This window comes from Pyrus communis, chromosome 17, assembly GCF_041283825.1.
Source record: "Pyrus communis isolate YQ-2024b chromosome 17, ASM4128382v1, whole genome shotgun sequence".
NCBI classification, from domain to species: Eukaryota; Viridiplantae; Streptophyta; class Magnoliopsida; order Rosales; family Rosaceae; genus Pyrus; species Pyrus communis.
In genome coordinates, this window is record NC_142581.1 from 24,873,870 (window position 1) to 24,900,556 (window position 26,687).

A 26,687-nucleotide genomic window follows, 5' to 3' on the forward strand; every position below is an offset into this window, starting at 1 on the left:
GTTTTTTGTGAGGATTGTAGTTGCTGATTGTAAAGTTGGTTGGATTGTTGCATAGTGTGTTTTACCACGTCCGCAAAGATGGAGATTAATTCTTCAAAATAACCAAAATTTAGAACTTGTTTGGATGTACTTTTAAAATGACTGAAAACATTTTTGGTGAAAATATTTTTAAAACCAATCTTTAGTGTGTCATATCCTCAATTGTTGGATTATTATAATGGTTGAAATTTAGCAAAATGTAAGTATACGCGCGAAGCCTAAATGTAGAGACTCAGATTTTTGGCATGCATATAAATGCCGAATTGAATTCTAAACTTACACTATTTTAACTTCTAACGTACTCTTGTTTAATTTTATTTGTTATTTTCATTTTTTTTAATTCAATATGACAGCCCAAAAAAAGAAGGGCGTGTTAAAAAAAAAAGTGTGAAACTCATCTCTTTTAGGAAAATGGTTTAACTTTTGCTGTTTGCTTTTATTATATTTATGCAATCAATGAAAATGTATTTTATCAAAGTTTTTTTTTTTAAAAAAAAGGTGGATAGCATTTTAGTTTCATTTTAAAATTTACATGTTTTATTGAAGAAAAACAATTTTATATCTTAAAATGTTTCAATAAAAATGTCATGTTTATAGTGATGGCCACTTAGCAGTAATGATAACTTATTAAAATTTGGTTGCAGAAATTATCATTTTTAAATAAAGATTTTATACGTATTGATCATACGACGACACAAAAATAACATAACAAAAACACAACAGACATAACAGCACCTAATAATTTTGAAAAAGAAAAGTAGGATCATTATCTATTCTAAAACTAGGGAGCAATTGACTGTTCATTGGGCTACAGTCAATTGTTTGCCCCTCGATTTCATGCTATTTACAACAAAAACCATCAGATCTGGGCTGGGTTGGGAAGGTAATTCCCAAAAGTTAGGGGGTAATTGTGTCCGTAGGATTGAGCCGAATTTCACTTTATTTACAAAATTGCCACCGCCTTTTCTTTTCCCTCTTTATCTCTCCCTACTCTCTCGATAACCATCCATCAAATCCCCCGTTCTTCCCTTTTCTCACTCTGTAACCCTAGCACCGTTTCTCTCTCATTTCTCTCAAATTCGAGAGACTTCTCTCTCCATTTCTCTCAATCTAGCCCTAGCGCTGCTCACCTCATTCCTCTTCATCATCTCAGTTAAATCCGTCGAACAATCATCGATGCACCTCCACACGAACCCATATCGAATTTTCCTCCTGCCCACGATGTGTGGGAGCGGCCTGTCTTCAAATCGTGGTGAAACAAATTTTATCGAACTCAGGTAGATTTTATAATAGTTGTATTTGAGTTTTTATTTTCGATTTTTGTTACTTTGGACCAAACCCTAACCGTTCGGGGAGAGAGACGGAAAATGGACGGGAGGGTTGACGTGTTGGAGGGAGAGGATCACCGGGAATTTTGGCTCGGGGGCTGGTGGGTGTGGCTGTAGGTGATGCATCCGTCAGAGGGTCGTTGGGGGAGGAGAGGAGGGGTACAGAGGGACTGACAGGTTGAAGAGAGATGGGAGCTAGGGGTTTCGACTGGGTGGGAGAGAGATTTAGGGATTTTGTTGAATTTTTTAGACAAGGATGGAGAGAGAGAGAGAGAGAAGCATGGTTTCAACTGAGTGGGAGAGATATTTAGAGATTTTTTTCCCACTTTTTGAGAGACGATGGACAGGGGGAGAGAGAGAGAGAGAGAGAGAGAGAGCATGCCGTGCATTTTTTGGGGTTAACGGGTTACCCCACGGGGTTGGTGAGGAGAGGATGTCTGAGGGAGGTATGGGAGAGAGTGGGTTTTCATTTTTGTCCTCTGATTCAACAGGTAAAACACTGTTCAGAAATCATTGTTTATTGTTTGGTTTCCCATTTGCTTTGTTAAAACTGTGATTGACATTTTTTTGTTTCAATAAAATTGTAATGGATGTTTATAGGCTGTTTAGTTGGGCGTTTGGAAGATTGGTCTGTTTAGTGCACTGTTTCGTACACTGTTAGAGTCAGGTTCGTGTCCTTATTACTTAGGGGGTTGCACTGTGCTCATTTCTGTGTTTCTTCACGCTTAGCTGCTGTTTTCTTCTCAACAAATCGAATTGAGGTTCCTTTTCTGCTTTACATCCTTTGAATATCCCTCTGTTGCTAGATTGTTTCTCCATGCTTTGTTGCTTCTGTATTTGTGTGATAAGGAAGTTAGAAGGTTGTTTTACTTATTGTTTTACTCCTCTGTTGATGGATTTTTTTTTTGCAATTCTTGGTTGCTTATGTATTTCTGTGATAAAGTTTTAAACTTTATTCTTGACATGTATGTAGATCAAACACAAATCTTGACAATTGGTTGTAGGAAGCCCTCTATGCTCAAGGTAAACAATTTCATTTCCCTTTTTTTTTTAATTTTTGAATTACAAGAAAAGTTTGAATTTGAGGTTCGGATTCGAAGATTACTGCTTCTTATAGTTTTAATTTTATTTTCCAGTCCAAGAAAATGTAGAATTTGGAGATTTTCTGATTTGATTTGATCCCTCTTTTTCTTCGGTTAAAACCCTAGAGACGATTGCAAGCAAGGTGGACAGTGATGTGAGCGACAAAGGTGGGTAATTTCTGCAATTCTTTTTGTAATAAATTTAGGAATTGTTGCTACTGAACTGAGTTGTGCGGATAAAGGAGAAATGGAGAATCCGGAGTTATGCCCAAAATGGATAGCTTTGCTGACTACGGAGAAAGCTTGCTTATCTACTATCTCTCTTGAAGGTCTGAGTCTGTGTTGAAGCTTACGATTTTCTGGTCATGATACATATTTTTATGCATTATTTAGTCAGGATGTCAAGCTTTTGGGCTGTACTTTCAGAAACCACTGGTGCAGTAAAGGAAGTCGGGGGGGGGGGGGGGGGCAACTTTAAGGAAAAATTACGGGAGCTTGGAGGTCTTGATGCTGTATTTGAGGTGACCATGGATTGCCATTCCAATATGGAGGTGTGAACCTGTATGTTTGTTTGATCTCACTTTGTGTTTCATTAAATGTTAAAAGAATACCAAGGGACCGTAATGCTTTAAATAGTTATGAAAGATATTTACTTCACTATGCTACTTCAACAATAATTTCTTGGTTCACTCTGTAAATAATAAATTTCTGTGAAAAAATAATGCATGTGATGGTAAAGAACCAAAATGATGGTGTGCAGCCTTAGTTGTATCTAGATTCACAAGGTTCTTCTGTTCTGTAACCTATATATTTCTTCAGTTTATGAGCAACACTGACTACACTTTGGTTGTTTTATGGTAACAAATGGGCAGTTATCTATTTGCCTTTGGATAGCGTCATCTTCCTTATTGTTCGTTGTAGTTCCTGATTTTCTTCTTGGAGTAACATGAGTGGTTTTGCATGCTAACAATATCACATTGATTTGTTTTCTTTACTTATTATGTGCATATCACACGCATTGAGTGATGATAACCAAAATTTCTTAGACATAATATAACTTTTTCATTTATATACTTACCTTTTTCATTTGAATCCTGGGGTCTATATGGTACTCAATTGTTATTGGGGAAATTGGTTTACTAAGAACCATAAATTAATATGCAGGGTTGGCTAAAAGATAGCTCACATTCTATTTGGGAAAATGAAAACGGCATGGTGCGGAGCCTGGTTCTGCTTTTGAAATGTTTGAAGATCATGGAAAATGCCATATTCCTAAGTAAAGAGAATCAGGTATTTAAATGTGGTTTAGCCCCCCTCTCTATCCCTCCCTCCTCAGTCCGCTGGTCTGCTTTCTCTCTCTCTCACGCTTTTCTTCTCCTTTTTTGACTTTACAATGAAGTGATTGAGCTTAAGGGCAACATCCGAGTTTTCTGCAGATGTATACCTTTAAATCAAACTGAAATTTCAAGCGGATCTGGTTTCGTTGTTGAATTCGAATCCTCCCTAGATAACGAGCTGCATGTCATTTGTTATGATTCCTTGAAAAAGTTGTTCAAGTTTGACCATGTCTTTAGACCTGAGGACAACGAAGGTAGTTGAGAACGCATACCGATTTTGTAATTGCACTGTCTAATACTCCACAGTTGATTTTGTTACGATGGATAACAATGCTCAGTTTTTTTGTTGTTGATATTTTCAGCCTATGGTCTGATTGACGTTGGTGTGAGTGTGCTCGATAGCAACCAATTTTGGGTGAGAACCATCAAACTCTAATCCTAATTTTTTCCTCTTGAATTTAAGAGTGAAATTGGTGCATCTATACCCTTTATGTTGTGAACCATGCAAATTAAGTGTTTTTGGAGGTATTGTATGTATTTTCTCGGAAGTTCAGAAAGGGTGTTCCGTCGGTCTCCATAAGAGTGGATTGAGGGCAGTTTGCAGAGTGACAGAGGTGGGTGTAGGGTTTCTCTCCCCTTCCTCTTCTTCTTCTCCGTCAAAACCCTAATATTCCCAATCCAATTTATCCTATTTCTCAACACACCCACCTCCCCTCTCAAGTCTCTAGCTTTAGCCGGCCGGAACCCAACCAAACTAACGCAAACTTTAAATCGGCAGCCCACCTGAACCCTTTTTTTCTTAATTCTATTTGTTGCTGCTGGTTCCGATATTTCATTGTCCTATCAGTGTAAAATATCAGTACGTCTTCATTGTTTTTTTCAATTTGTTTCTTTTACTTAGCATGGTTTCGACTTCTTGAGATTGTGAGTTTAATTAAGATTTTATCTATGATATCAGAGTTTAAATTTGATAGTTTTTTGAACCGTAAGTGTCATTTAATGTGAATAAATTCTGTTAACAAGGATGTTGGTCTCTAAATTTTTCGTAGTGTAATTTTTATGGTATAATTTCTGCCATTGTCTTTGTTTTTGTACTTCTTCCATTTGTATGTAAATTCAGTGAATTGGTGAAATTTTCGGGTCTGTGAATTCAAATGAATGGTTAAAATTTACAGTGACGGAAAAAATTTATGAGTTTTAACAAAATTTTAATATATTCTTATACATTTTATTGAGGGATATGAGGATCTGATCGATTTCTCTCCGCAGTGGGATTGAAAATCGGGACTTTGTGGTTCTCTCTCTCTCTCTCTCTCTCTCTCTCTCTCTCTCTCTCTCTCCTATGTGTATGAATTAAGTTCTGCAGTGCGTGTGCAGGTGGGTGCGTTCACTAACTAAGCTTTCAAGGGGAGCCCATCAAGGTTTGCCTGCTGGGGGAATATGGAGACTACGAGTGTATGATTTGGTTATCTTTTATTTTTTATTTAAATTTATCCATATATAATGTGTGTAAATTTATACTAAACAATTGTGATAAGCCAGCATGCCATACGACTTTGAAAGCATTGATTTTTTGTTTAGTTTGGATTTTTGCATTGTGAATGTTGAATTTTGTGTTTAATTTTATTTTTGATGTTCAGCTGTGTGGCAATGGATACATTCTTCAACAGGAGCGTGTTATTCCGGTTTGTTACTTTGCTAAGGAAGCGAGTTGCTCTATGTTAAGGGAGGATGGTGAGTTGAAATTCTCGGCCATATTTAAGGTTATCAGATGCTATTCATTGTGATTTCCAAGGTTTCCCAAAATAACGACATTCAAAACAATGGGGTGGTTTCGCTTTTCACAAATTGACATTGGTTGTCATCTTTAAATGTTGTACAATGCTGAGTTCCAGACGTTATCTCTGGCATTTTAGTGCGTTTTAGATAAGATGCAGTTATGGCTGAATAGCTATGTATTTTTTTTATCTTTCCTTTCTCTATTATTAGGTGCACAGTACAGGGTAGACAAGCTTAGTGGTTTTCCTAAATGACGAGAAATTTTGGAATTGAAAACATGATGGGATTTTAGGAACTACCTGTGGGCTGTGTTTCGGTGCTCAAAAAATTTAAGGATTTAAAATATCATGGGTTAGGGGTTTTAAGAAATACCCAAGTTCTATAGTTTAGCGCCTTTGTCTTATTAGGATTCTTCAACTTTGATTTGGATCAATTTTGTTGTAGATAAGGTTAGAATTCAAAAGGTTTATAAATCTTTGATTAATTGATCAAGTTTACGGTATAGATGATGTAAGAATTTGTCGCCAAGGGTTGAGAGAAGGGTGGTTTCACAGGAATTGAAGCTCTGGCAGGAGAAGCAAGAAACTACAATTGAAAAAGCCATGCCTAATAAGCGGAAATGTATCACCACTGTGAAAGGGCTGCACCTTTTTGGTGAGCTATCTGTTGTATTATATCCTTTGTCTTTCTATTTGGAGATGCTTATTTTAATCCTACCATATACGTGATACAGGACCAAACAGAAGTATCCGTGCATCATAGGTTTATGGGTTAGGCACTTATATGGTAATGCCTCTGTTCTCTACCTCCTCCTCTTGACTCTTTTTTCTTTTTCTTCTTCTCTTTGTGCAACTTCCAAATATGGTGGAATCGGTGGAGCTTCCCACTCGCCTAGACATCTTTCCTTTATGAAACAAGGCCCTTCTACCCTGCGCCATCTTCAAATTCACTGCACTTCACCCGATAGGTACCTTTGAGCCTTAAAATTTGTCTTTTGATTAATTGTTTTTTCTGTTTGAATCCTGAGAAAACTTTGTATGTACTTGGCTGTTTTAGCTCAGCACTAACTTTATAGCTCTGCAATTACTCTGCTTGCTCGGAAATTATGTTCCTTTTTATGCTTTTTGGTGCCCAAACTGTGTCGTTTATTTTTTGCTGCAAAAATTTTGCATATTTTGTTCTTCAATTTTGTCAGAGTTAATTTCAAATGCCAACTTTCCTTTTTCCTTTTCCTAGGTAATTGATCGTTATGTGGTTTGTAAGTTGGATTTTTCTAACTGGTGGATTATTGAATTGATAAAATTGGGGAATTTGATTAAGGTAGTGTCAAATTGGTGGCGCATGGGTTATGACAGCGGGAAGAGAAGGGGTTAATTGGTATTCTTCCCGTTCAAGATGCTGCCGAGGCAGCAACAGTGGACTCTGTTGTCTCAAGGTGAGATGCCTATGATTAAGTGAAAGTGAATACTAACAGGTTTTTTGTTATTGTTGGGAATTTGCCTAATTTTAGGAATGGGAAGTGATTCTGGTGAACCAAGCTCTAGAGTTCAAGTTTGTACTCATCTCTCATTTTTTTTTATTTTTTATTTATAGTTAGGTTGAAAATCATATCGATAGATTCTTTATTTAGTTGGTCCAATCTGTAATAGATGAGATTGTTTTGTTTGATGTTTCAATCAAACTTTGTTCTTTTTTTTGTGTGCGCAATTATAATGGAATTGCAAGTCAAGTATATCTTACATTCTTGATTGCATAGTCATCTTCCCGCAATTATTATAGTCTCGACTGGATTGTCTTTTTATAATTTCCTGGATATATGGTTACAATGCTTTTTATAATTTCCTAGATCTATCATTTTTGTTCGTTCATGATTATGTTGAATGTTTTTTAGGTTAAATGTGTCTTATTCATGTAGTTAAGGTTGGTGCATTCAAGTCCCGCAGCATCGCGCGGGCATATTATATTACTAGTATAGTCAAAAACAAAAAATTTAAGAGGTATTACTGACAGAAATTTTATACGCTGGAATATTAAATTCAAGAGAATTACAAATAAATTTTTTTCTCAAACAACAAAGTTACCCAGAACCAAAGTACTCGCACCAATACTAATTATAAATATGGAAACCATTAACGCAGCGTCTGATCCTGGTGCTGAGTTATCCTGCGGAGGCTGTACTGGTGCATATGGATCCCAATCCGCCGGACACGGCGAGACAGTAAGCGGAGGCTGTAATGGTGACGGGGAAGGAGAATATCCGTATGGTGTTGGGTTTTGTTTCTGACGGCCAAAACCACTACTATGAGCTTCTGACCCTTTTGGCAATTTTCAGCATTGCGGCTGATGAAGAAAAATGGACCTGATCGGCCGAACTTGAAGATTGAGTCCCCATCTGTTAAAGACTGTTTTGGAGTTTTTGTGTTGTATGAGTCGTGATCCTCTTTTGCCACCACCAACACAGAATTTGACCCTTTTTTGTACTTGAAAACAGCATATATGTATCCACCAAAACAAAAGATAAAAAGCTCAATTATATATACATATATGCTGTGTGTGTATATGTTTTTACGTAATTCTTAACCAAACCATTAGTGTTGGTATGTCGGATAACAAGTTAATAGAATTGTGATTAATTCTGACTTAGTAAGGTTTAATAATACTGAACTAATGGAGGGAATTATTAGAGCTCAAAATTTGAAATAGATGAGTTGGTTACAAACTCTAATAAACTGATAATGACTGACAACCCTAATACGTGGGTTGGTCTCTGTTCTCAGTATTATTGTTCAAAAAACACACAATTTCTATTGAAAATGAGAGCAGTTCTGAATACAAAAGAAAAGAAGATCAATTCACATCGACATCCATGATGTCTTCTCCGGCGAGTAACTTTAGGGTTTACTGCATTTGTAGTTTTGACTTAATTGATTAGATCTTGGATATAAGGTCCTACATGTTGACAAATCTATGATAACATTAAGAGAGAGAGGCTCACAAAGTGTATCATTGACTTGAAATCTATGCCTTTCCGCCCAGTGATTGAAGCTCTCGCAAGGGTTTAAAACCCAACCATCTTTGCCACCCACAGGGAACTTGTTGTCAACAGTATTACTATATGTATTGCAGAGAAACCATGAAAGGAAAAAGTATCGAAGAGAGAGAGAGAGAGAACAAATTTAGAGAGAGAAAGAGGAGGGAGAATATCAGCTTTTTCATTACATTCAATTGTGTCCAACTTGTCTTATAAATACCACACACTCATAACTAACTCCAAGAGCCACCAATACATTTGTGACACATGGCTATATCCTCCACACACTTATATCATACACTTATATATCCTAACATTCCCCCTTAATCTTATGGGAGGTATTACCAAGCATAAGATTGAAACAATGAAAACTAAACAAAGGAGAACACAAGCCCTTGGTAAAAATATCAACATGCTGATCTGCAAAATTGACAAACTGCAACATAATGGAGCCTTGCTAAACACGTTCACGGATGAAATGACAATCAATTTCTATATGTTTAGCTTTGGAATGTAAGACAGGTTTCGTAGCCAATGCCATGGCAGAGATGTTGTCACAGCGAAGAAGAGGAATATCATTACAAGGAAGATGTAAATCCTTGAGCAACTGTTGTAACCAAACCACCTCTGCAGTGGTGGTTGCCATAGCACGGTATTCAACTTCTGTGGAGGATCTACTAACAGTCTGCTGCTTCTTAGAGCTCCATGAGATATGATTACACCCCAAAAACACTACAAAACCTGTGGTGGATCTCCTGTCATTGGGATCACCCGCCCAATCAGCATCCGTCTAGGCTTTAATATCCAACATACCAGGTTTAAAACATAAACCAAGAGACATGGAACCTCTAAGATATCGCAAAATTTGTTTGACAGCAACAAAATGACTCTTTAGAGGTGAGTGCATGAACTGGCAAACTTGATTGACTGAATAAGCAATATCCGATCGTGTAAATGTCAAATACTGAAATGCCCCAACAATACTTCTATAAAGCCCGGGATCATGAAACGGAGGACTGCCATGATTGAGTAATTTTTGGTTTGGATGACAAGGAGTAGTACAAGGCTTGCTATCCAATATATTGGTCTTCTTGAGTAAATCAGAAACATATTTGGATTGATGCACAATTAAACCATGAGGTTGATATTCAATTTGAAGACCAAGGAAATAATGGAGAAGTCCTAAATCCGTTATATCAAATTCACTAGTTAACTGATTAATCACAGCTTGAACTTTAGTCTCATTATCACCATTGAGTATTATATCATCAACATACAATAATAAGACAACCACAGATTGTCCATCATGCTTCACATATAAAGAAGGATCAACATATGAAGGCTTGAAACCTAAGGTAAGAAGAAACCTGGTAAAACGTTCATTCCAAGCTCGAGGGGCTTGTTTAAGGCCATAGAGAGATCTTTCCAATTTGCACACAAACTCAGGGTGATCCGGATCAATAAAGCCTTGGGGCTGACACTTATACACCTCTTCATCAAGAAACCCATGCAGGAAAGCATTTTTAACATCAAGCTTTTTTAATCTCCATCCTTTAGTTGCAACTAAAGATAACATGAGCCTTACTATGGTTGGCTTAACCACAAGGCTAAAAGTTTCATAATAATCAAGGCCTGCTTCTTGGGAAAAACCTTTGCCCACTAACCTGCCCTTGTATCGAGCAACTGTGCCATTTGGATTATTTTTGATCTTGTAGATCCATTTACAACCAACCAAATTCTTGTTAGTTGGAAGAATGACCAACTGCCATGTTTTCTGTTTAACTAAGGCTGCCATTTCCTCTTCCATGGCATTCCTCCACTCAATAAACTTCTCAGCAGCTGGGAAAGATTATGGTTCGTTGACCAAAGAAGAATGAACCTGAGCAAGAAAAACCTTTTTCTTGAAAATGCCAAACTTTGACCTGGTTTGCGTTAGATGTGTATTAATTTGAGAAACTGAAACATGTTGCAGTTTTGGGACTTGAGAATCGGTGACATCATGATGAATGTCTGATTGTTCCACTGATTATGGAAATGTGTCCATAGATGGAGAACTGGGAGCAGGGACAAGATCACCATGTATTCGAGAGTAGGACTGAGTAACATTATGGTTTACAGAGGTATGGGGAGGTGAAGTGGAAAAATTAACATGGGGAAATGGAATAGGAATAAGGGAGGGATGTTGAAAAGTATTAGGATGAGTAACCTAAGATTGTGACACATGTGATGGTGGACTAGATGAATGCATTGGTACACTGGGAAAATTATCTTCATCAAAGACAACATGCCTAGAGACAATAAGCTTATGATCTCTAATAGCATAACAAATATACCCTTTGTATTGAGCTGCATATCCTAAAAATATGAATTGTGTGGTTTTTGGGGCCAACTTATTTTGTCTATATGGTTTCAAAGTAGGATAACAAGCACACCCAAATACCCTTAGATGATCAAGTCTAGGTGGAGAGTGATATAATACTTCAAAAAGAGACTGCATTTTCAAGACAGGTGTAGGCATTCGATTAATAAGATAAGTGGTTGTGGCACAAGCATGAAACCAAAATTTAGAAGGAAGGGATGCTTGTTGAAGTAGGGAGATTGCAGTCTCAACTATGTGTTTATTTTTCCTCTCAGCCAACCCATTCTGTTCAGGAGTATTGGGACAAGACATTTGATGCAAAATACCTTTGGTTTTGAGAAACTTTTGGAGGACATACCCAACAAACTCCCCACCACCATCACTTTGCAACACTTTGATATTAACAGTGAAGAAATTATGAATAAAAGCATGAAACTGAATGAAAATTTCACAAACTGCAGCTTTATTCATTATGGGAAAAAACCATGTATACCGGGTACATTCATTTATAAAAGGACACATAGTATTTATGACCTTTTATAGACATGATAGGTGCAGGTCCCCACACATTAGTGTGTATGACTTCAAAGGGTACATTGGATTTGGCTGCTACTAATGGAAATGGCAATTTGGTAAACTTGCCTTTCAAGCAAGAAATACATGTTTGGGGCATGGAATTACAAGGAAATGAAATAGTTGACTTACTAAGAGCTAATTGGACTATAGAATTAGTTGGATGACCCAATCTGCAATGCCAAAGAGTAGCATGCACTTTCTGTCCAAGATATGCTGCAGGTTTGAACGATGGTTGTTTGAACAATGGAAGAGGGTAAACAACGTTGTTACTCAGTCTGTGGAAGAGTACCTTGTTGGTGACCTTGTCCTGTATACACACAAAAAATTCATTAACAATACAGCGACAATTATTGTCCTTACATAGCTGGTACATGGAAAGTAAATGCTGAGATAGTTGTGGGACACATGGCACTTTGTTCAACTGAAGTTTATGATAAGAAGTAAGAAGACAAGACTGTCCTATATGAGAAATTAGTAAACCTTCACCATTAGCTCCAGTGACAGTTTCATGAGAGGGATATGGTGTAACAGCTTGCAAATTCGACAAATCAGAGGTCATATGATTGGTGGCACTAGAGTTTAGTAGCCAAAACTCTTGCTGTGGTGCAGAAGGTGAAGGACTGGTTTTTGTAGTGAAAGCCACAAGGGATGAAGCTTGTTGTGCCGTAGATGGAGTAAGCATGTACTGTGGAGTCACATGTTGAACTGGGTGATGAATTAGAGAACCAGAAGCCTGAAACTGCTGGCAATACATAGGTTGAGACATAGACATGGAAGAATTACCCCTATCAAAACATGTGGTTGCAGTGTGACCCACTCGATTGCATATTTGACATCCACGTTGAAAACAATGTAGCGTAAAATGGCCCTTTTTGTCACAAATCTGACAAATGAGCATAGGATTATAAGGTGGCATGGATGGCATCTGAGGACTAAAATTCTGAAAATTATTCTGATACTGAGATTGAGCATTTGTTGGATTAGAAGCTTGAAATCCAGAGTGAAATTTCTTCCCCTTGCCTTTGTACTTGAAATTATTCCTCGTAAAATTATTGTAAGTACCAGACCATGTTTGTGACACAAATGCATAAGGTCTAGTGGGAGAAGAAAGAGGCAACTGCAAAAACTGTGTGTATTGAGGCACTTGACCCATTGGAGCAATATTAGGCATTTTAACTAAATGTGGCATCTGAACACCTTGGACCATTTGAGAATATGGAGAAATCTGACAGGTTGAAGAACCAATAGGAAAGTTGCCAGGTGGTTTTATACCAGATGTCCCTCTTAATTCATGCATAGAGCCTGAATTATTGGCATACATTGCAGTTATCAACGACTGTTGAAATCCCTCTTCAAGTGTTGCTTCTTCAGCTTTTAATTGGGACCTAAGTTCCTTCAAGGAAACAAGACTTTCTCTGCCTCAAATAATAGCTTTAATGGTACTGTATTCAGATGGAGAAACAATGACAATGTCTTCATCAGAGATGACTACACCCACTGCAGTTAACTGATCTCTGCCATCTTTGATCCTTTGAAGATACAGATCAATGGATTATGCCCCTTTCTTAATGTTCTATAAATCAATTTTCATTTGTACAATATTTGTTCTTGTCATGCTCGAGAATCTCTCTTTCAAATTAACCCACATTTCTTTGGAATTTTGACATCCAATGACATAAGATAATGCAGCAAGAGACAAAGTGGCAGTGATAAGAGTCATCAAGACTTTAGCATGAATTTTCTAAACTTTATAATCATCAGTCACAGAAGAGGTATCAATTATAGTACCATCAGCAGTTTCAACTGTAGTATGTTTCGTAGGGCAGGGGATAGAACCATCAAGAAACCCCAATAAGTCAATTTGAAAGTTCCAAGTAACATAGTTAGAATCATCTAACGTGATTGTAACAGTGTTGCCAACACTTGGTATCAGGGAAGAAATAGGCGATTGAGTAAGAGCTAATTGGGCAGTAGTCACCATATTAAAACACCAAGAAACAATCTTCGCTTGCACTGTAAGAAATCAAGTACCATAGACAAGAACTGATTGTTGCATACAAAATAGGCACCGCAATTGACCAGTAAGAAGCAGAAAGTGTCACAACACACCAACAATTCTTCAAGAAATCAACAAACACACCTACAATTTTAGAGAATCGACAACCGACTACTAGCGTTAAGCAACCAACACCGCAACGCACAACAAGATTCATAGCAAAATTGACAAATATAAGCAAGAATGCAAGAAAAGCCACAAATACCTTCAACTAACACAATGAACTGCAACTTCTCCCAAAAATCCCCAAATTCTAGGGTTTGAGGAGGTAACCGACCTCGATCAGAGAATAACCAACTTCGAGCAAGTAACAGAGCACGACGAACAAGAAGGAACAAAAACAGAAGCACCAGGATAGTTAGACGACGACGTCAACCATTGTTGGCGGCTTTGATACCATGTCAACAGTATTACTATATGTATTGCAGAGAAACCATGAAAGGAAAAAGTATTGAGGAGAGAGAGAACAAATTTAGAGAGAGAAAGAAGAGGGAGAATATCAACTTTTCATTACATTCAATTATGTCCAACTTGTCTTCTAAATACCACACACTCATAACTAACTCCAAGACATTTGTGACACATGGCTATATCCTCCACACACTTATATCATACACTTATATCCTAACACTTGTAAGATTGAGAAGAGTTACTGGCCAATGCCACCACCAAAATAACAAGAAAAATGCTCACAAATAGTCTCTCAAACCCCATTTTCTGCAACTAAATTGATTAATTAGCTAGAGAGAATGAGAGAAATGGGATTGGTAAGAACTGAGTGCTGGGTACAGCTATGTGAGAACATATATATATAGAGATTGAGGAGGATGTGACCGTTGAAAAGCATGCAAAAATGGGAGAGATTTTTCAATATGACCGATACACAGGGTCGTACACCACGTGTCACTATACAAATGGGGGGATATGTGTGTTAAAAACTTAATAATTTAAAATATAAAATTTCCCACCACTTATATAAAAACACCCATATTTCCGTCACAATAAAAAATTTCTCCAAAAATGGGGGGATTACATGAAAATCATTGCTGGAAATTGGATACGTGTTATAAATTCTGTCGCTAGGCATTTCAACAAGCTTTATAACCTTATCCTTTCAGGGTTTGCATGTGGTGACGTGCAAGAGACCCAATAGTCATCAAAAGTTTAGAATTCATTGTCCTATTAAAAAGGTCATTTTCTTGATTACTTTGTTTTCTGTTTTGTTTGCAAATCGGCTCAATTTCAAGTTTAACGTTTGATAAACCAAGATAATTGACATGTGTTGACCTTGATATCTCTAAATATCAGGATAGGCACGTGCTGACCGACACCCAAGGATGACGAAGCCATTTTAAACATGTGTACAAATAAAATATGTAAATAGAAAAGAATTATGCCAATGCGGAAACGTTTTCAAAGCATACAACTAATTAACAACAATGTGAAAGAATTACAATAAAAATGTACGAATAAGGAATGGGCCTTACATTGAGAAGACTCAAAGATACCTATGCGGAAATGCCCTAACGCTGAGATCGAATGCCTCAATTCTAATTCCTGAAGAGGGCACAAAACAAAGGGTGAATGGAACAAAGTTAATAATAATAATACTAATAATAAGAAAACCATTTTCTTTCTAAACATACTAACCCCCTATTTTGAAAACACATATATTACTACTTAGCAAACCCAATGAATAAGCCATCGATATTATAGTTTGCAGCCCGTAATGTCGAAAACTCATTGTTGTCTCGGTAAACAAGTAAGAAATCCCCGAGGGTGCAACAATACCATTTTGCCCCTCAATGTGAAAATGTGCACACATTGTTCGATTTATGCCTCGATTGCACTCCTGCACTACCCCAAAGCGCATCAATCATAGCTGCTAGAAGTGCTTCGACATCCACGTCCACACGAACAATAAGGTTATGGAATGAAATAGTTGAAAAATGTGTAGAGGCGAACACTTTGTCTTAAAACATTTCTTCCGTGACTATCCACGATGATCGCTCTTCTGATCGAGAGGTATAAGATTTGAAACCTATAATAGAGGAACAATATCTCTGATACATCCTTAGATTGACTGCTTTTCATACTCTTCGGTCTATCTTATGTTGCCCACAGACCTCCATACAACATAACGCCTCCAGTGGTGCCATACCCTAACCCGAAATAATGAATATCATAGTAGGAAAACTCTACTGAAGGTAGGTGTCTGTACCAACCACACTGAAATTGCAGAACATATGAATGCAGTAAGTTCTCCAAGGTCTGGATAGTTCATTCAGACTGGATACCAGGCTGAGGATGAAATGTGGTACCAAACAATAACTTAGTACCCATGACCTTCAAGAGGGCTTCGAAGACTTAGAAATGAAACGTGCATCCCGATGAGGTACAATAGTGACAACAACACCACGAAATCGAATAATGTAGTTCCCACATGCCTCAGCAAGCCGATCCATCGTGGATTCCTCATAGATTTAGCGAGAAACCATGTCAAGAAAGTTAAAAGAACACTCAAGAGTTTAACTCCATTAATCTAGAATACAAGATAACTAGATCGAATATACAATTTGATGCTTAAATGCGTGTAAGTACCAAACTTGATTGGGTAATAACAATTTGAAATGAACGAACTGGAAGATTGGCTAACTCAGTTTCCTGGTGATCGAAAGTCAGGTTGCAAAAGTATTTGAGAGTTCTGCATAAGGTGGGAATATGACCGATTGAAGAATGTTCGAGTATAGATGTGTCTTTCTATTGAGGTGATTAGCAACTATGTTTGCACAATCGGGGTGGTACGTGATGGTATAGTCATAAACATTGATATGCTCTATCAATCACCGCCACCAGGGACTTAGCTCATTTTGAGTGAAGATATAACTAAGAAGTTTGCAAGGTTGACAAAGATTTGATGCGTTACCCCAAGGGAAGGTGTCATTAGATTTTCAAGCCAGGATAGTAGCAGATGACTCAAGGTCGTAGATAGGATGGTTCACTTCAAGCAGTACCAATGATGAAAGACATAAACATTCATTATCATGCTACATCAACGCATAACTAAAACATCACCGTAGGATTTGAAATTGATCGATGTCATCGAAAGGTGTAGGAACAATGGTCGGGTGAGACAACACTTCAGTTGTTAGAAACTTCGTTCACATTTAACATCATAACAAAACTAACTTCTTCCTAGCAAAAGGAAATGGAAATAGGACTATGGTCACATAATCGTTAACAACTGTTGTTAGAAATCGACAAGATTGATGGTATTTCGTAATTCACGACACTCAAGAGGATTTTTGATTTCCAACCTTCACAATATTGGATTTGGTAAAAATACCTTTGGCTACACCCACGTCTCTCAAGAAAGGTACGAAATCTAAGCAAGGTCGACATTTGAGGAATTTGGTATAAAGCTGGCTGTTGATGTTTATTAAACTGACCTCGTGGTTGAAGTAGATAATGATATTATCGTTAAAATAACCAGTGAGAAATTTCCTGAGGGTCCACGCTAATTCCCTCACTGGAACAACAAGCCTGAGGAAATTAATTCGATCTACAACTGGTGCTTTCTTAATTTTTTTCCAATGCAAACTTTGGATGTTTTAAGTAATCTTCTAACATGTATTGCCTCTACCTGCCATTCTTAAGGAACGCAAGTCGCAGGGTACCATTATAGCCTCCGATCTTCAATTGGTCCCAACTAGACTTCATCCCACTAAGATTTCCTCTAATTCATGTCACTTCTATGTAGAATCGACTCTGCCCGCCATTCCTAAGGAACGCATGACGCAGAGTATTGGTCGGATGTTGAAAGTCATTCGTCAATCAATTACATTAAACTTGAGGCACAATCCTGACACAAATTTCTTATACTTCAAATAGGATGTGACTATTCAGGCAGAATGAGGATTGCACAACCGTGCCGAAGGACATCAATAAACAGAAGCCATGACATCCAAATGATATCAAGGCCGACACACTACTAAAGTAGGAGAAGATCTTAAGTATGCTCTGAACAAACCTTGCTCTGATACCAAACTGATATGCCCCAACCTCAATATCTCAAATATCAGGATAGGCACGTGCTAACCAACATCCGAGGGTGATGAAGCCATTTTAAACATGCATACAAATAAAATATGTAATTCGAAAGAATTATGCCAATGTGGAAACGTGTTCAGAGTATACAACTAATCAAGAACAATGTGAAAGAATTAATATAAAAATGTACGAATAAAGAATGGGTCTAACACTGAGAATACTCGAAGATACCTATGTGGAAATGCCCTAACGCGAGGATTGAATGCCTTGATTCTAACTCCTGAAGGAGGCGCAAAACAAAGGGTAAGTGGACCAAAGTTTATAATATAATACTAATAGTAAGAAAACCATTTTCTTTCTGAACATACTAACCCCCTATTTTGAAAACACATCTATTACTACTTAGTAGGTTTTCTGAAAACTCTAGCATGCCATGAGAAACATTTGTAAAACAAGTACTTGTAAACCATTGCTCAGTAATGGTAATATAGTCGCCTGAACGTAAATTTGTAAAACATCTGTAATTCAAATCAATGATGTACTTAACTAGGGGTATCATAGTAGCTCGAAGGCATAACCATCACCCGAAGGTGAAGCTGTACGACACTGGGTTACGCTTATGAAGAATTATAGGGTCCATCACCCGAAGGTGAAGCTGTATAACTCTGGGTTACGCCAGAGAAGAAACATATATGTATATGTAATGGGTCCATTACAGTGAAGCTGTACGACTCTAGGTTACGCCGGAGAAGAATATACATCACACATCGACATTAGCCGTGGCTAGTGAAGTTGTCTGACATTGGTTTCACCAATGAAGCTGAGAGCATGTCATAAATATCATCAACTGTGTCCTATGGCCATAGACATCTACATACTCGTGTTATGTGGATGTGCTGTATGATAACCTACTAGATAAGCACATAAAACATATCTCAAGATCTTATATCAAATCACCAGAGCTCAAATGCTCAAAACATCAATTCATAAACCATATATAAATATATTCATAAATCCATAAAACAAATCATATTCGTAATCCATATAATTTCATATACGAAAATCCAATAATTCATAACCTTTCGTAAAACGTAAATTCAATAAATCATAAATAATGCTTACAAAGTAAAAGCATGCTTTTCGTGAATGCAAGCCTAATACTTTATAAAAACATGCAAGTTAAGAAGGGGTCCACTCACAGATATTCCACTACTGGGAACCTCTTGAACTAGGGAAGACGGGGTCACTTCCAACCGACGAACCTAAACACAAATAGAGACCATTTAATAAAACTCTACGAAAACGATCAAATTTAGGAAAACGGACAGCGAATTTGGATTCGGCATGTCAAAAAACCTAAAGAGGGACATCCCTTTATGCGCACCCACGCACCAATCGTAGGAAACAGGGAATTAGGTCTGGGTCGGGTTGGATCTGCATTGGATTTAGGCTTTGGGTTGCCAGGTTGGGCCGGTTGTTGGGTTGGATTTGGGCTAGGGTTAATGGGCCAAATTTTTTGGTTGCATGGCATAAAGGTTTGGGCTGGGTTATTGGATTGGGCCCGATTATTGGGTTGCGTGTCAGGTCGACTCGGATTTGGTCAGAATCTGGGCAGCGAACCAGAGCTCCAAATCGAGCTCAAAACTCAATCATCTCCCATGTTTTACCTACCAAAGTGAAGATAAAGTGTAGATTAGGATTATACCTTTCCCCGGATCAGCCGTGGCTGGAGTTGGCCAAAAAATGGTTCGCAAGCCGTCAAGTTTTCACTAGAAAACTGGGGAGAGGAAGATCATGTATGAATATGGTTAAAACCCTCGATTTTCAACTCAAAAACCATCCAGATAACTAGAAAATCTCACAAGAAACTGAGATACATCATATTCACGTCAAACTCAACTCGATTTTGTCGAATTTCAGGTTAAATCGCCAGAGAAAATGGTGGCTCCACCGTTGCATGCACTTCTGTAGGGTGGTCTGGTGTGTATTCGGCCTCTTGAGGCTTAGTTACAAAGGAAGTAAAGAATGTATGAGATAGGTTTAAGAGAAGAGAGGGAGTGAGTTGAGAGAGATGAGCGAGCTAGGGGGAGAGAGGAGAGAGAAAAAATGTTCTAGAAAGAGAATTCACGGGAAGGGAAGAAAAAAGTGGGCTGGGAGACAAACCCAAAATAGGGGTGGGCCCCACAGACACCCCAACCAATGTGAGAAAAGACAAAACGAGAAAATATCTTGCGGGACGTAAAATTACCAAAATACCTCTGCGTTTCAAATTCCATAAAATCCACATTCTAGCTCCAAATTCGATTCTGCTTGCGCCAACACCTTTATAGCGATGAATACTACAAGGATACACCAGGGAAAAGAGCCATATGTGACACGATAAGGTGGTCAACAAAAGTCAATGTTTCTGCCTTGAAGAGCATTTTCGTAAATTCATGCTTTAAAATTATAAAAAGCCAACATATTTTGGAACTGGTCGTTACAATAATGGCGCTTAATTACTTATAATTTTGTGATTAATTGTTGTTATATTGCGAGGTCGAAGCTACTGGGAAATGCATCAAAAGTTATAATTTAATTTAATACCATAACCTATAATCTAGTGCCAATTATTGATAGCAATTTCTATAAGTTTTGTATTAGAAAAAGATTCTAATTTTATAAATTTGGTTGTTAATTTGGGCTAGTTTCTATAATGGGCACATGATAATTACGTATCTAACTCACCATTTATGAGTTGAACATGGGACATTTACTTATAAGTGAAAAAAATACGACTAAACTATAATGCTATCCTAGTAGAAAATTCTCTCTTTAAAAAAAAGAAGAAGATATTAGTGTTTTGTGATACAACGATATATTTACTCTAAATAATGAAGAATAAATTGGAAACGAACTCGCCATTCACGAGATTTGTATATAAGACGTATCACTTACAAGTGACACATACAAGTAAAGAGAAATATCATTAGATCATGGTACTATCAATAAATTAGTGTCCATACAGGGTTGCATCTGATACCATTGATGATGATATATGCATGTATTTATAAAATATATCTTCTCTATATTTTAAATATTACAAATGGCGTTTTACTACAGTAACGAAAAACATTTATATTTATGCACCATGGTGTATTTTTGATCCCTATCAATTTTCCTCCTCTAAACAACTACCTATCAAACCCACTCATGCAATCGCTCTACTTAAAAAAAAAAAATACAATTTACACAAAATGTTGCTAAAATTAGCATACAATGAAAACTTGATGGACAAAGCCTTAGTGCTCTTGTAGTGCGGGAGGCGGAATAATGAGTTAGGATAGCTATAACATGTCTGGGTAGGATTAGTCAGGATAAGTCCATCGTCCAGTGTTCGATTATTTCCAGTAACCATAAAACTCGAGTGGCCGAAGTAGCGGCAACAATTCATGTAGAGGGTAGTGTACACTAACATTAATGTTTAACATAAAGGGTTCAGTTGCCAACGAGCACTAGTAAAAAAAACCCCTTGTCCGATGAAACACACATACTTTGTGCAACGAAATTTTAAACTTCATGATGAAATTTTGCGCAACGAAACACACATCGTGTAACATCCCACATCGCCTAGGGGTGAGGATCCTATAAGCCTTATATGTATATTCCCATCTTTACCTAGTACGAGGCCTTTTGGGAGCTTACTGGCTTCGGGTTACATCGGAACTCCGAAGTTAAGCGAGTTCGAGCAAGAGCAATCCCATGATGGGTTCTCGTGTGAGTTCCTAGAAACAAGACCGTGAGGGCATGGTCGAGGCCCAAAGTGAACAATATCATGCTATGGTGGAGTCAATCTCGAGATGTAGTGGGGGCCCGGGCGGGGATATGACAATTTGGTATCAGAGCCAATCCCTGCCCAGATATGTGTTGACAAGGACGTTGGGCCCCTAAGGGGGGTGGATTGTAACATCCCACATCATTCAGGGGTGAGGATCCTGTAAGCCTTATATATATATTCCCATCTCTACCTAGCACGAGGCCTTTTGGGAGCTCACTGGCTTCGGGTTCCATCGGAACTCCGAAGTTAAGCGAGTTCGGGTGAGAGCAATCCTAGAATGGGTGACCCACTAGGAAGTTCTAGTGTGAGTTCCCAGAAACAAAACCGTGAGGGCATGGTCGAGGCCCAAAGCGAACAATATCGTGCTACGGTGGAGTTGAGCTCGGAATGTGGTGGGGCTCGGGCTGGGATGTGACACATCGTCACACAAAGTGACTTTGCGTGACAAAACTTGAAACTTCATTGTGCAAAGTCTTTACAAAAATAACTAAAATAAAAAAAAAATTATTTTTTTTAAATCTTTTCGCGACGTAATCCAAATATTTCGTCCCCTAAACCAATTTATTTTCCTTTTTTTATTTAATTTTATATTATAAATTTCAAAATAAAGTTATTTTCATAAGTTTTTATTATTATTTTTTTAAATTTGCGCGATGAATATCCATATTTTGTCGCCTAAACCTTTACATATTATTCATTTATTTATATATTTTATATTGTTAAACTAAATTATTTCTTTATTTTTTATTATTTTCTTTGCGCGATGAATACACATTTGGTCGCCTAAAACTTATTTATTTTAATTTATTTATATTTTAAATTGTAAAATAAAATTATTTTCTTTTTTATTTTTTTATAAAAATTAATTTTTTAAATTTTGCACTACGAACCAATATTTTGCTGCGCAAAATCCTTAAATTTGGACGGGAGCAAAAAATGGGACACGGGAATTAAAAAAAAAAAAAAAATTTAAAGACTTTGCACAACCAATACATCGTCGCACAAAACTTTGCGTGGCCAACACTTCATCGCACAAAACTCTAAAAATTTGGGCAGATGCTAAAAATGGGACGCGGGAATTTTTTTTAAAATTTTTTTAAGACTTTGTGCGACCAATATTTTGTCGCGCAAACTCATATCCTTCGTCACGCAAAGTGATATGATTTTTAAAACCAAAATAACTCCTCCACAATTTTCTCAATGTCTTTCTCTCACACTCACTCCTCTCACTTAATCTCTTACCTCTCATATTTCTTTCCCTCTCCCCAAATTCGACCCTCTCTCTCACTCTCACTCCTCTCACTTAATCTCTCTTCTCTCTCTCTTCACTATCTCTCACTCTTAGTCACTCTCTCATCTCTCTCTCACTATCTCCTCTAATTCTCTCACACTCACTTCTCCCTCTCATTCTCACTCAGTCTCAATCTTGCCGAAAGGTATATTCTCGCCAAATTTTTATTTTTATTTCATTAATATGTGTTTTTGGAGTTAATTTTGAGTTTGGTGCAGGGTTTGGGGTGGAGTATTGGGTGAGGGGTGGAGTTTGGGGTATACCAATTTTAGGGGAGATTATGCCAATTTTTTGGTATTATTTTATGTTATTTTTTGGTTATTTGACCATGTTTGTTTTTTTTGTAGGGAATCGTCGAGACTTTGACGGCTAAAGTTGAGGATTGGGATGCTATCGAACCATATCCCCCGCCACTACCACAACAAGACTTGTATTAGGATTTTATTATTGTACTTTGTTAATTTATGTGTACATTTTGAATATTATATATATATATATATATATATATATTGGATAATTTGATCACTATTTTTCATATGTAATTTTATTTTGAATATGTCAATTTAAATTAAAAGTAATTAAAAAATACAATTAAATTAAATTAAAAAAATAAAAATTCGAAAAATCTTGCGCTACCAAATATTTCATCGTGTAAACAATTAATATAATTGACTTCATATAAGAGAAATAATAAAACAAAAAATCAAAAACCTTGCGTGACAAAATATTTCGTCGCACAAACAATTGATTTCGTCGCACAAAATATTAAATTAATTAAAAAATTGAAAAACAAAATACTTTGCATGATGAAATGTTTCGTCGTGCAAAACCTATCTTCATGAGCTTTGCGTGACGAACCATGCACAACCAAAATTTTGTCGCGCAAGGTTTTGCGCGACAAAATTGTACTTTGCGCAACAAACTTATTTTGTCGCACAAAGTGTTTTTGTAGTAGTGGAGTGGCCAAATTAAGTAGCGGCAAAAATTCATGCACTGTACACTACACACTAACAAAATGTTTTACCAAAATGGACGCTAGGGACAACAATGATGTGGGGAGTATGATATGTTAGATTACAATTATCAGTTTTTAACTTGAAGGACCTACATGAGGAAGTTCACACACGGCCAACCACCCCACCCCCACCCACCCCATTGTTGGTTTTACTTGTAAGTATAGATACATCCTGAAGTGGATCCTATAAAATTGGAGTATATAAATGCATGGCAGTATGGTTTGAACTAATCTTAAAGACTTCAAGTATATACAGATACAACATTTTTATGAAATAAGGAGTGAGAATCGGGCGCATCACACTGCACGTGTCACACCAAAGCATAAAACAAGCTTATAATTAGATCATCAATTGAACAGATTAATTAGAACTCTAGCTAGTTAAGCCTAAATTATTATGCTGACTGTACTCACAGGGGCTTCATCATCCATCGCCATCCTCTACCAACTCTCTTCTCAGTTTTTCCCAATTCATATCTGTCATATGTGGTCATGACGAATAATATTACAGTTTCAGTAATTATTCTCCTTGTCATGACCTTGACATTAGGGGTGGAGTCAATCGAATACTCAAGCATGAGGCGTAATGCCGGTGAAGTAGAAGTAACTTCACCACTGGATCGTTGCGATGGCCTGTTGGGTGAGGACTGCCTGAATATTAAAGAAGAGGAGGGCAACGAGGAGGGTTACGAGGACACGGAAGAAGCTAAAACCATAAGGTATATAAGTTATGGAGCCCTAAAGAGGGATAATGTTCCATGCGATCGACGAGGCAATTCTTATTATAGTTGTGGTACATCTGGACAGGTCAATCCTTACCATCGTGGCTGCAGTGTGATTACATATTGTGCAAGGGACGGATGAACTTCAAGCATCGTCGATTAAGATTTAAGGTGGTACAATTTCAGTTTGAGTACTAGTTATGATTTAAGGCCGACATACATATATTACGAGAATCCAAATTATTTTGTCAGACATTGGTCGACTTGTTTAGTACAAAGGAGTAATTTTTTATTTCTTTTTTCCATTTCTCAATCTTCTTATTTCTCTTATTTTCTATGATATGTGTTGCATTCTTTTTTTATCTGTCCCTTTAGTGGTTATGTGTTACATTTTTTTCTTATCTGTCCCTTTAGTGGTTATGTGTTACATTCTTTCGGAGGTGGGGGGAGGGCTGAGAATTGTGTTGTGTATGTTCTTTCTTTCGTTATTAACTGGTTATTTTATATAAAGAATTGACAACATTCCAAATTGCATGAAAGCAACTTGTAGGGTTGTAATTTTGGACACACCATGATAACTCGAGTAGAAAATTATGGAATAAACAGATTTTGGTTGGTTGAAGTTGTTTTGTTTCACAATCGTGTCGACCCATTAGCTGCAAAAAAACACCCTCTTACGAGATGAAAATTATTCGTCTCCTAAAACAGGCTTTCGTCATCTAAGCTTTTGGGACGAACATCCATCGAGCAAAATTTGTCGCACAAAAGCCATCGCTAGAAGATTCACTCGACAAAATTTGACTCCGTCAGGCAACGATCCATTATCGACGAGTATGCCGACGAGATTTCGTCGGCAACATTGCGTTGACCAATGAGACTTGACGAATATTTCTTGCCTGACGAACAAATTTCCTTAGGCAAAAGTTAAATTAAAAAAAAAAAAAAATTTATCCAACGAAAAATTCATCGGGTTAGCTTTATAAACAAAAAAAATTAGAAATTAAAATATTTAATATATTTCATCAGGCAAAGGTTATTTATTATTAGAAAAATTAAAATAAGGTAATTTAGTCAAAAATCGATAAATTTTTTGCTATTAAGCCATATCAATGACATATTTTTGTTTTGGACTCAATCATAAGGCCATATCCAATCGAAGGAGGGCCAGAGGGCTCGTTTTAGCCCTCTTGTCCTCCAAGAAATTAATATTTTAATGAACAGTACATGACCATATTTCTTACCATCTCCAATTGAGGGCCAAAGGGCCATAAGGCCAAACATAGCCTTGTGACAAAAAACCATCTCCAACCGAGAGCCAAAGGGCCAAACATAATTTATTATTTAAATTTAAAAACTACAACAACTTAAATTTAAAAACTACAAATTAAATTTAAAAACTACAATAACTTAAATTTATAGGAAAAGAAGTGATCGTGCAAAAATATATGATGGGCCTAAGTTGCCTTTGAATCCAAGAATTGGTAATATTTTTTTAAATGAGTACATGATGTGCTATAGGATGATAAGTTCCTATCCACAAACAAGTGCCTACAATAGGATCTTGTTGCACATCTTTGGGACAAAAGAAGCATGGAGTATGTGTTTAAGTTTTTATGTTGTTAAATGTTTTTAAAAACATTGTTTAAGTTTCATGTTGTTAAATATATTTTTTTTATGTTGTTAAATGTTATTTAATGTTGTTTCATGTTGCTTAATGTTACTTAATGTTGTTTAATGGCTTAGGAAAATAAAGAAAACAAAACAAGAATTTTTAAATTTTGTAAAAAAAAAAAAAAGAGAGAAAGAAAAAAAATGTAAAAAAAATAAAAAAAAATTCAAATATAACGGCTAGCTGACATCAGTTAGCCATTACATTCAAATTTGTGGCACAGCCTGGGATTAGGCCAGCCGATTGGCCCTTTTTTGTCATGTGGGACCAACGAGCCTTTTAGCCTAACCCTTAGTTGGAGACAATTTTCGGGCTATTTTCGACCCTCTACCCTCTCAATCATTCGGTTAGAGATGGCCTGAGAAGTCAGTTTAAGTGCTTTGCAATTCGTCTGAGTAGTTGAAGTCAAGGTAAGATGTTGTGCCATGCTGCATCATCAGCATGGGATAAGACAACTTGTATTAGGCACAACATGCGTCATCAGTTTGACTAATTAAATCTACAATTGGGTTTAACAGTTGAGATTTGATTGGTGA

The 26,687-nt window shown here is 37.0% G+C and overlaps 1 protein-coding gene across 8 annotated transcripts; it reads left to right on the forward strand.

The window, feature by feature from the left end:
• The first annotated feature begins 810 nt into the window (after positions 1 to 810).
• On the forward strand, positions 811 to 7,348 carry LOC148689674 (uncharacterized). 8 transcript variants are annotated; one of them, XR_015958105.1, is made up of 13 exons: positions 1,326 to 1,858; positions 2,341 to 2,389; positions 2,563 to 2,617; positions 2,692 to 2,778; positions 2,876 to 3,000; positions 3,614 to 3,739; positions 3,886 to 4,040; positions 4,149 to 4,201; positions 5,164 to 5,241; positions 5,427 to 5,520; positions 6,138 to 6,219; positions 6,299 to 6,532; positions 6,886 to 7,348. XR_015958105.1 is itself a non-coding variant. In XM_088688411.1 (8 exons), the coding sequence occupies exons 5-8, from the start codon at positions 5,227 to 5,229 to the stop codon at positions 6,325 to 6,327; spliced, it is 249 nt and encodes an 82-aa protein (XP_088544537.1). In that variant the 5' UTR covers positions 2,901 to 3,010; positions 3,614 to 3,739; positions 3,849 to 4,040; positions 4,149 to 4,201; positions 5,164 to 5,226; the 3' UTR covers positions 6,328 to 7,348. The 8 variants fall into 8 exon arrangements, 3 of the variants coding, with proteins under 3 accessions (XP_088544538.1, XP_088544536.1, XP_088544537.1); XR_015958106.1 differs by having other exon boundaries at positions 5,427 to 5,549; positions 6,299 to 7,348; XR_015958104.1 differs by having other exon boundaries at positions 6,299 to 7,348.
• Positions 7,349 to 26,687: the final 19,339 nt, after the last annotated feature.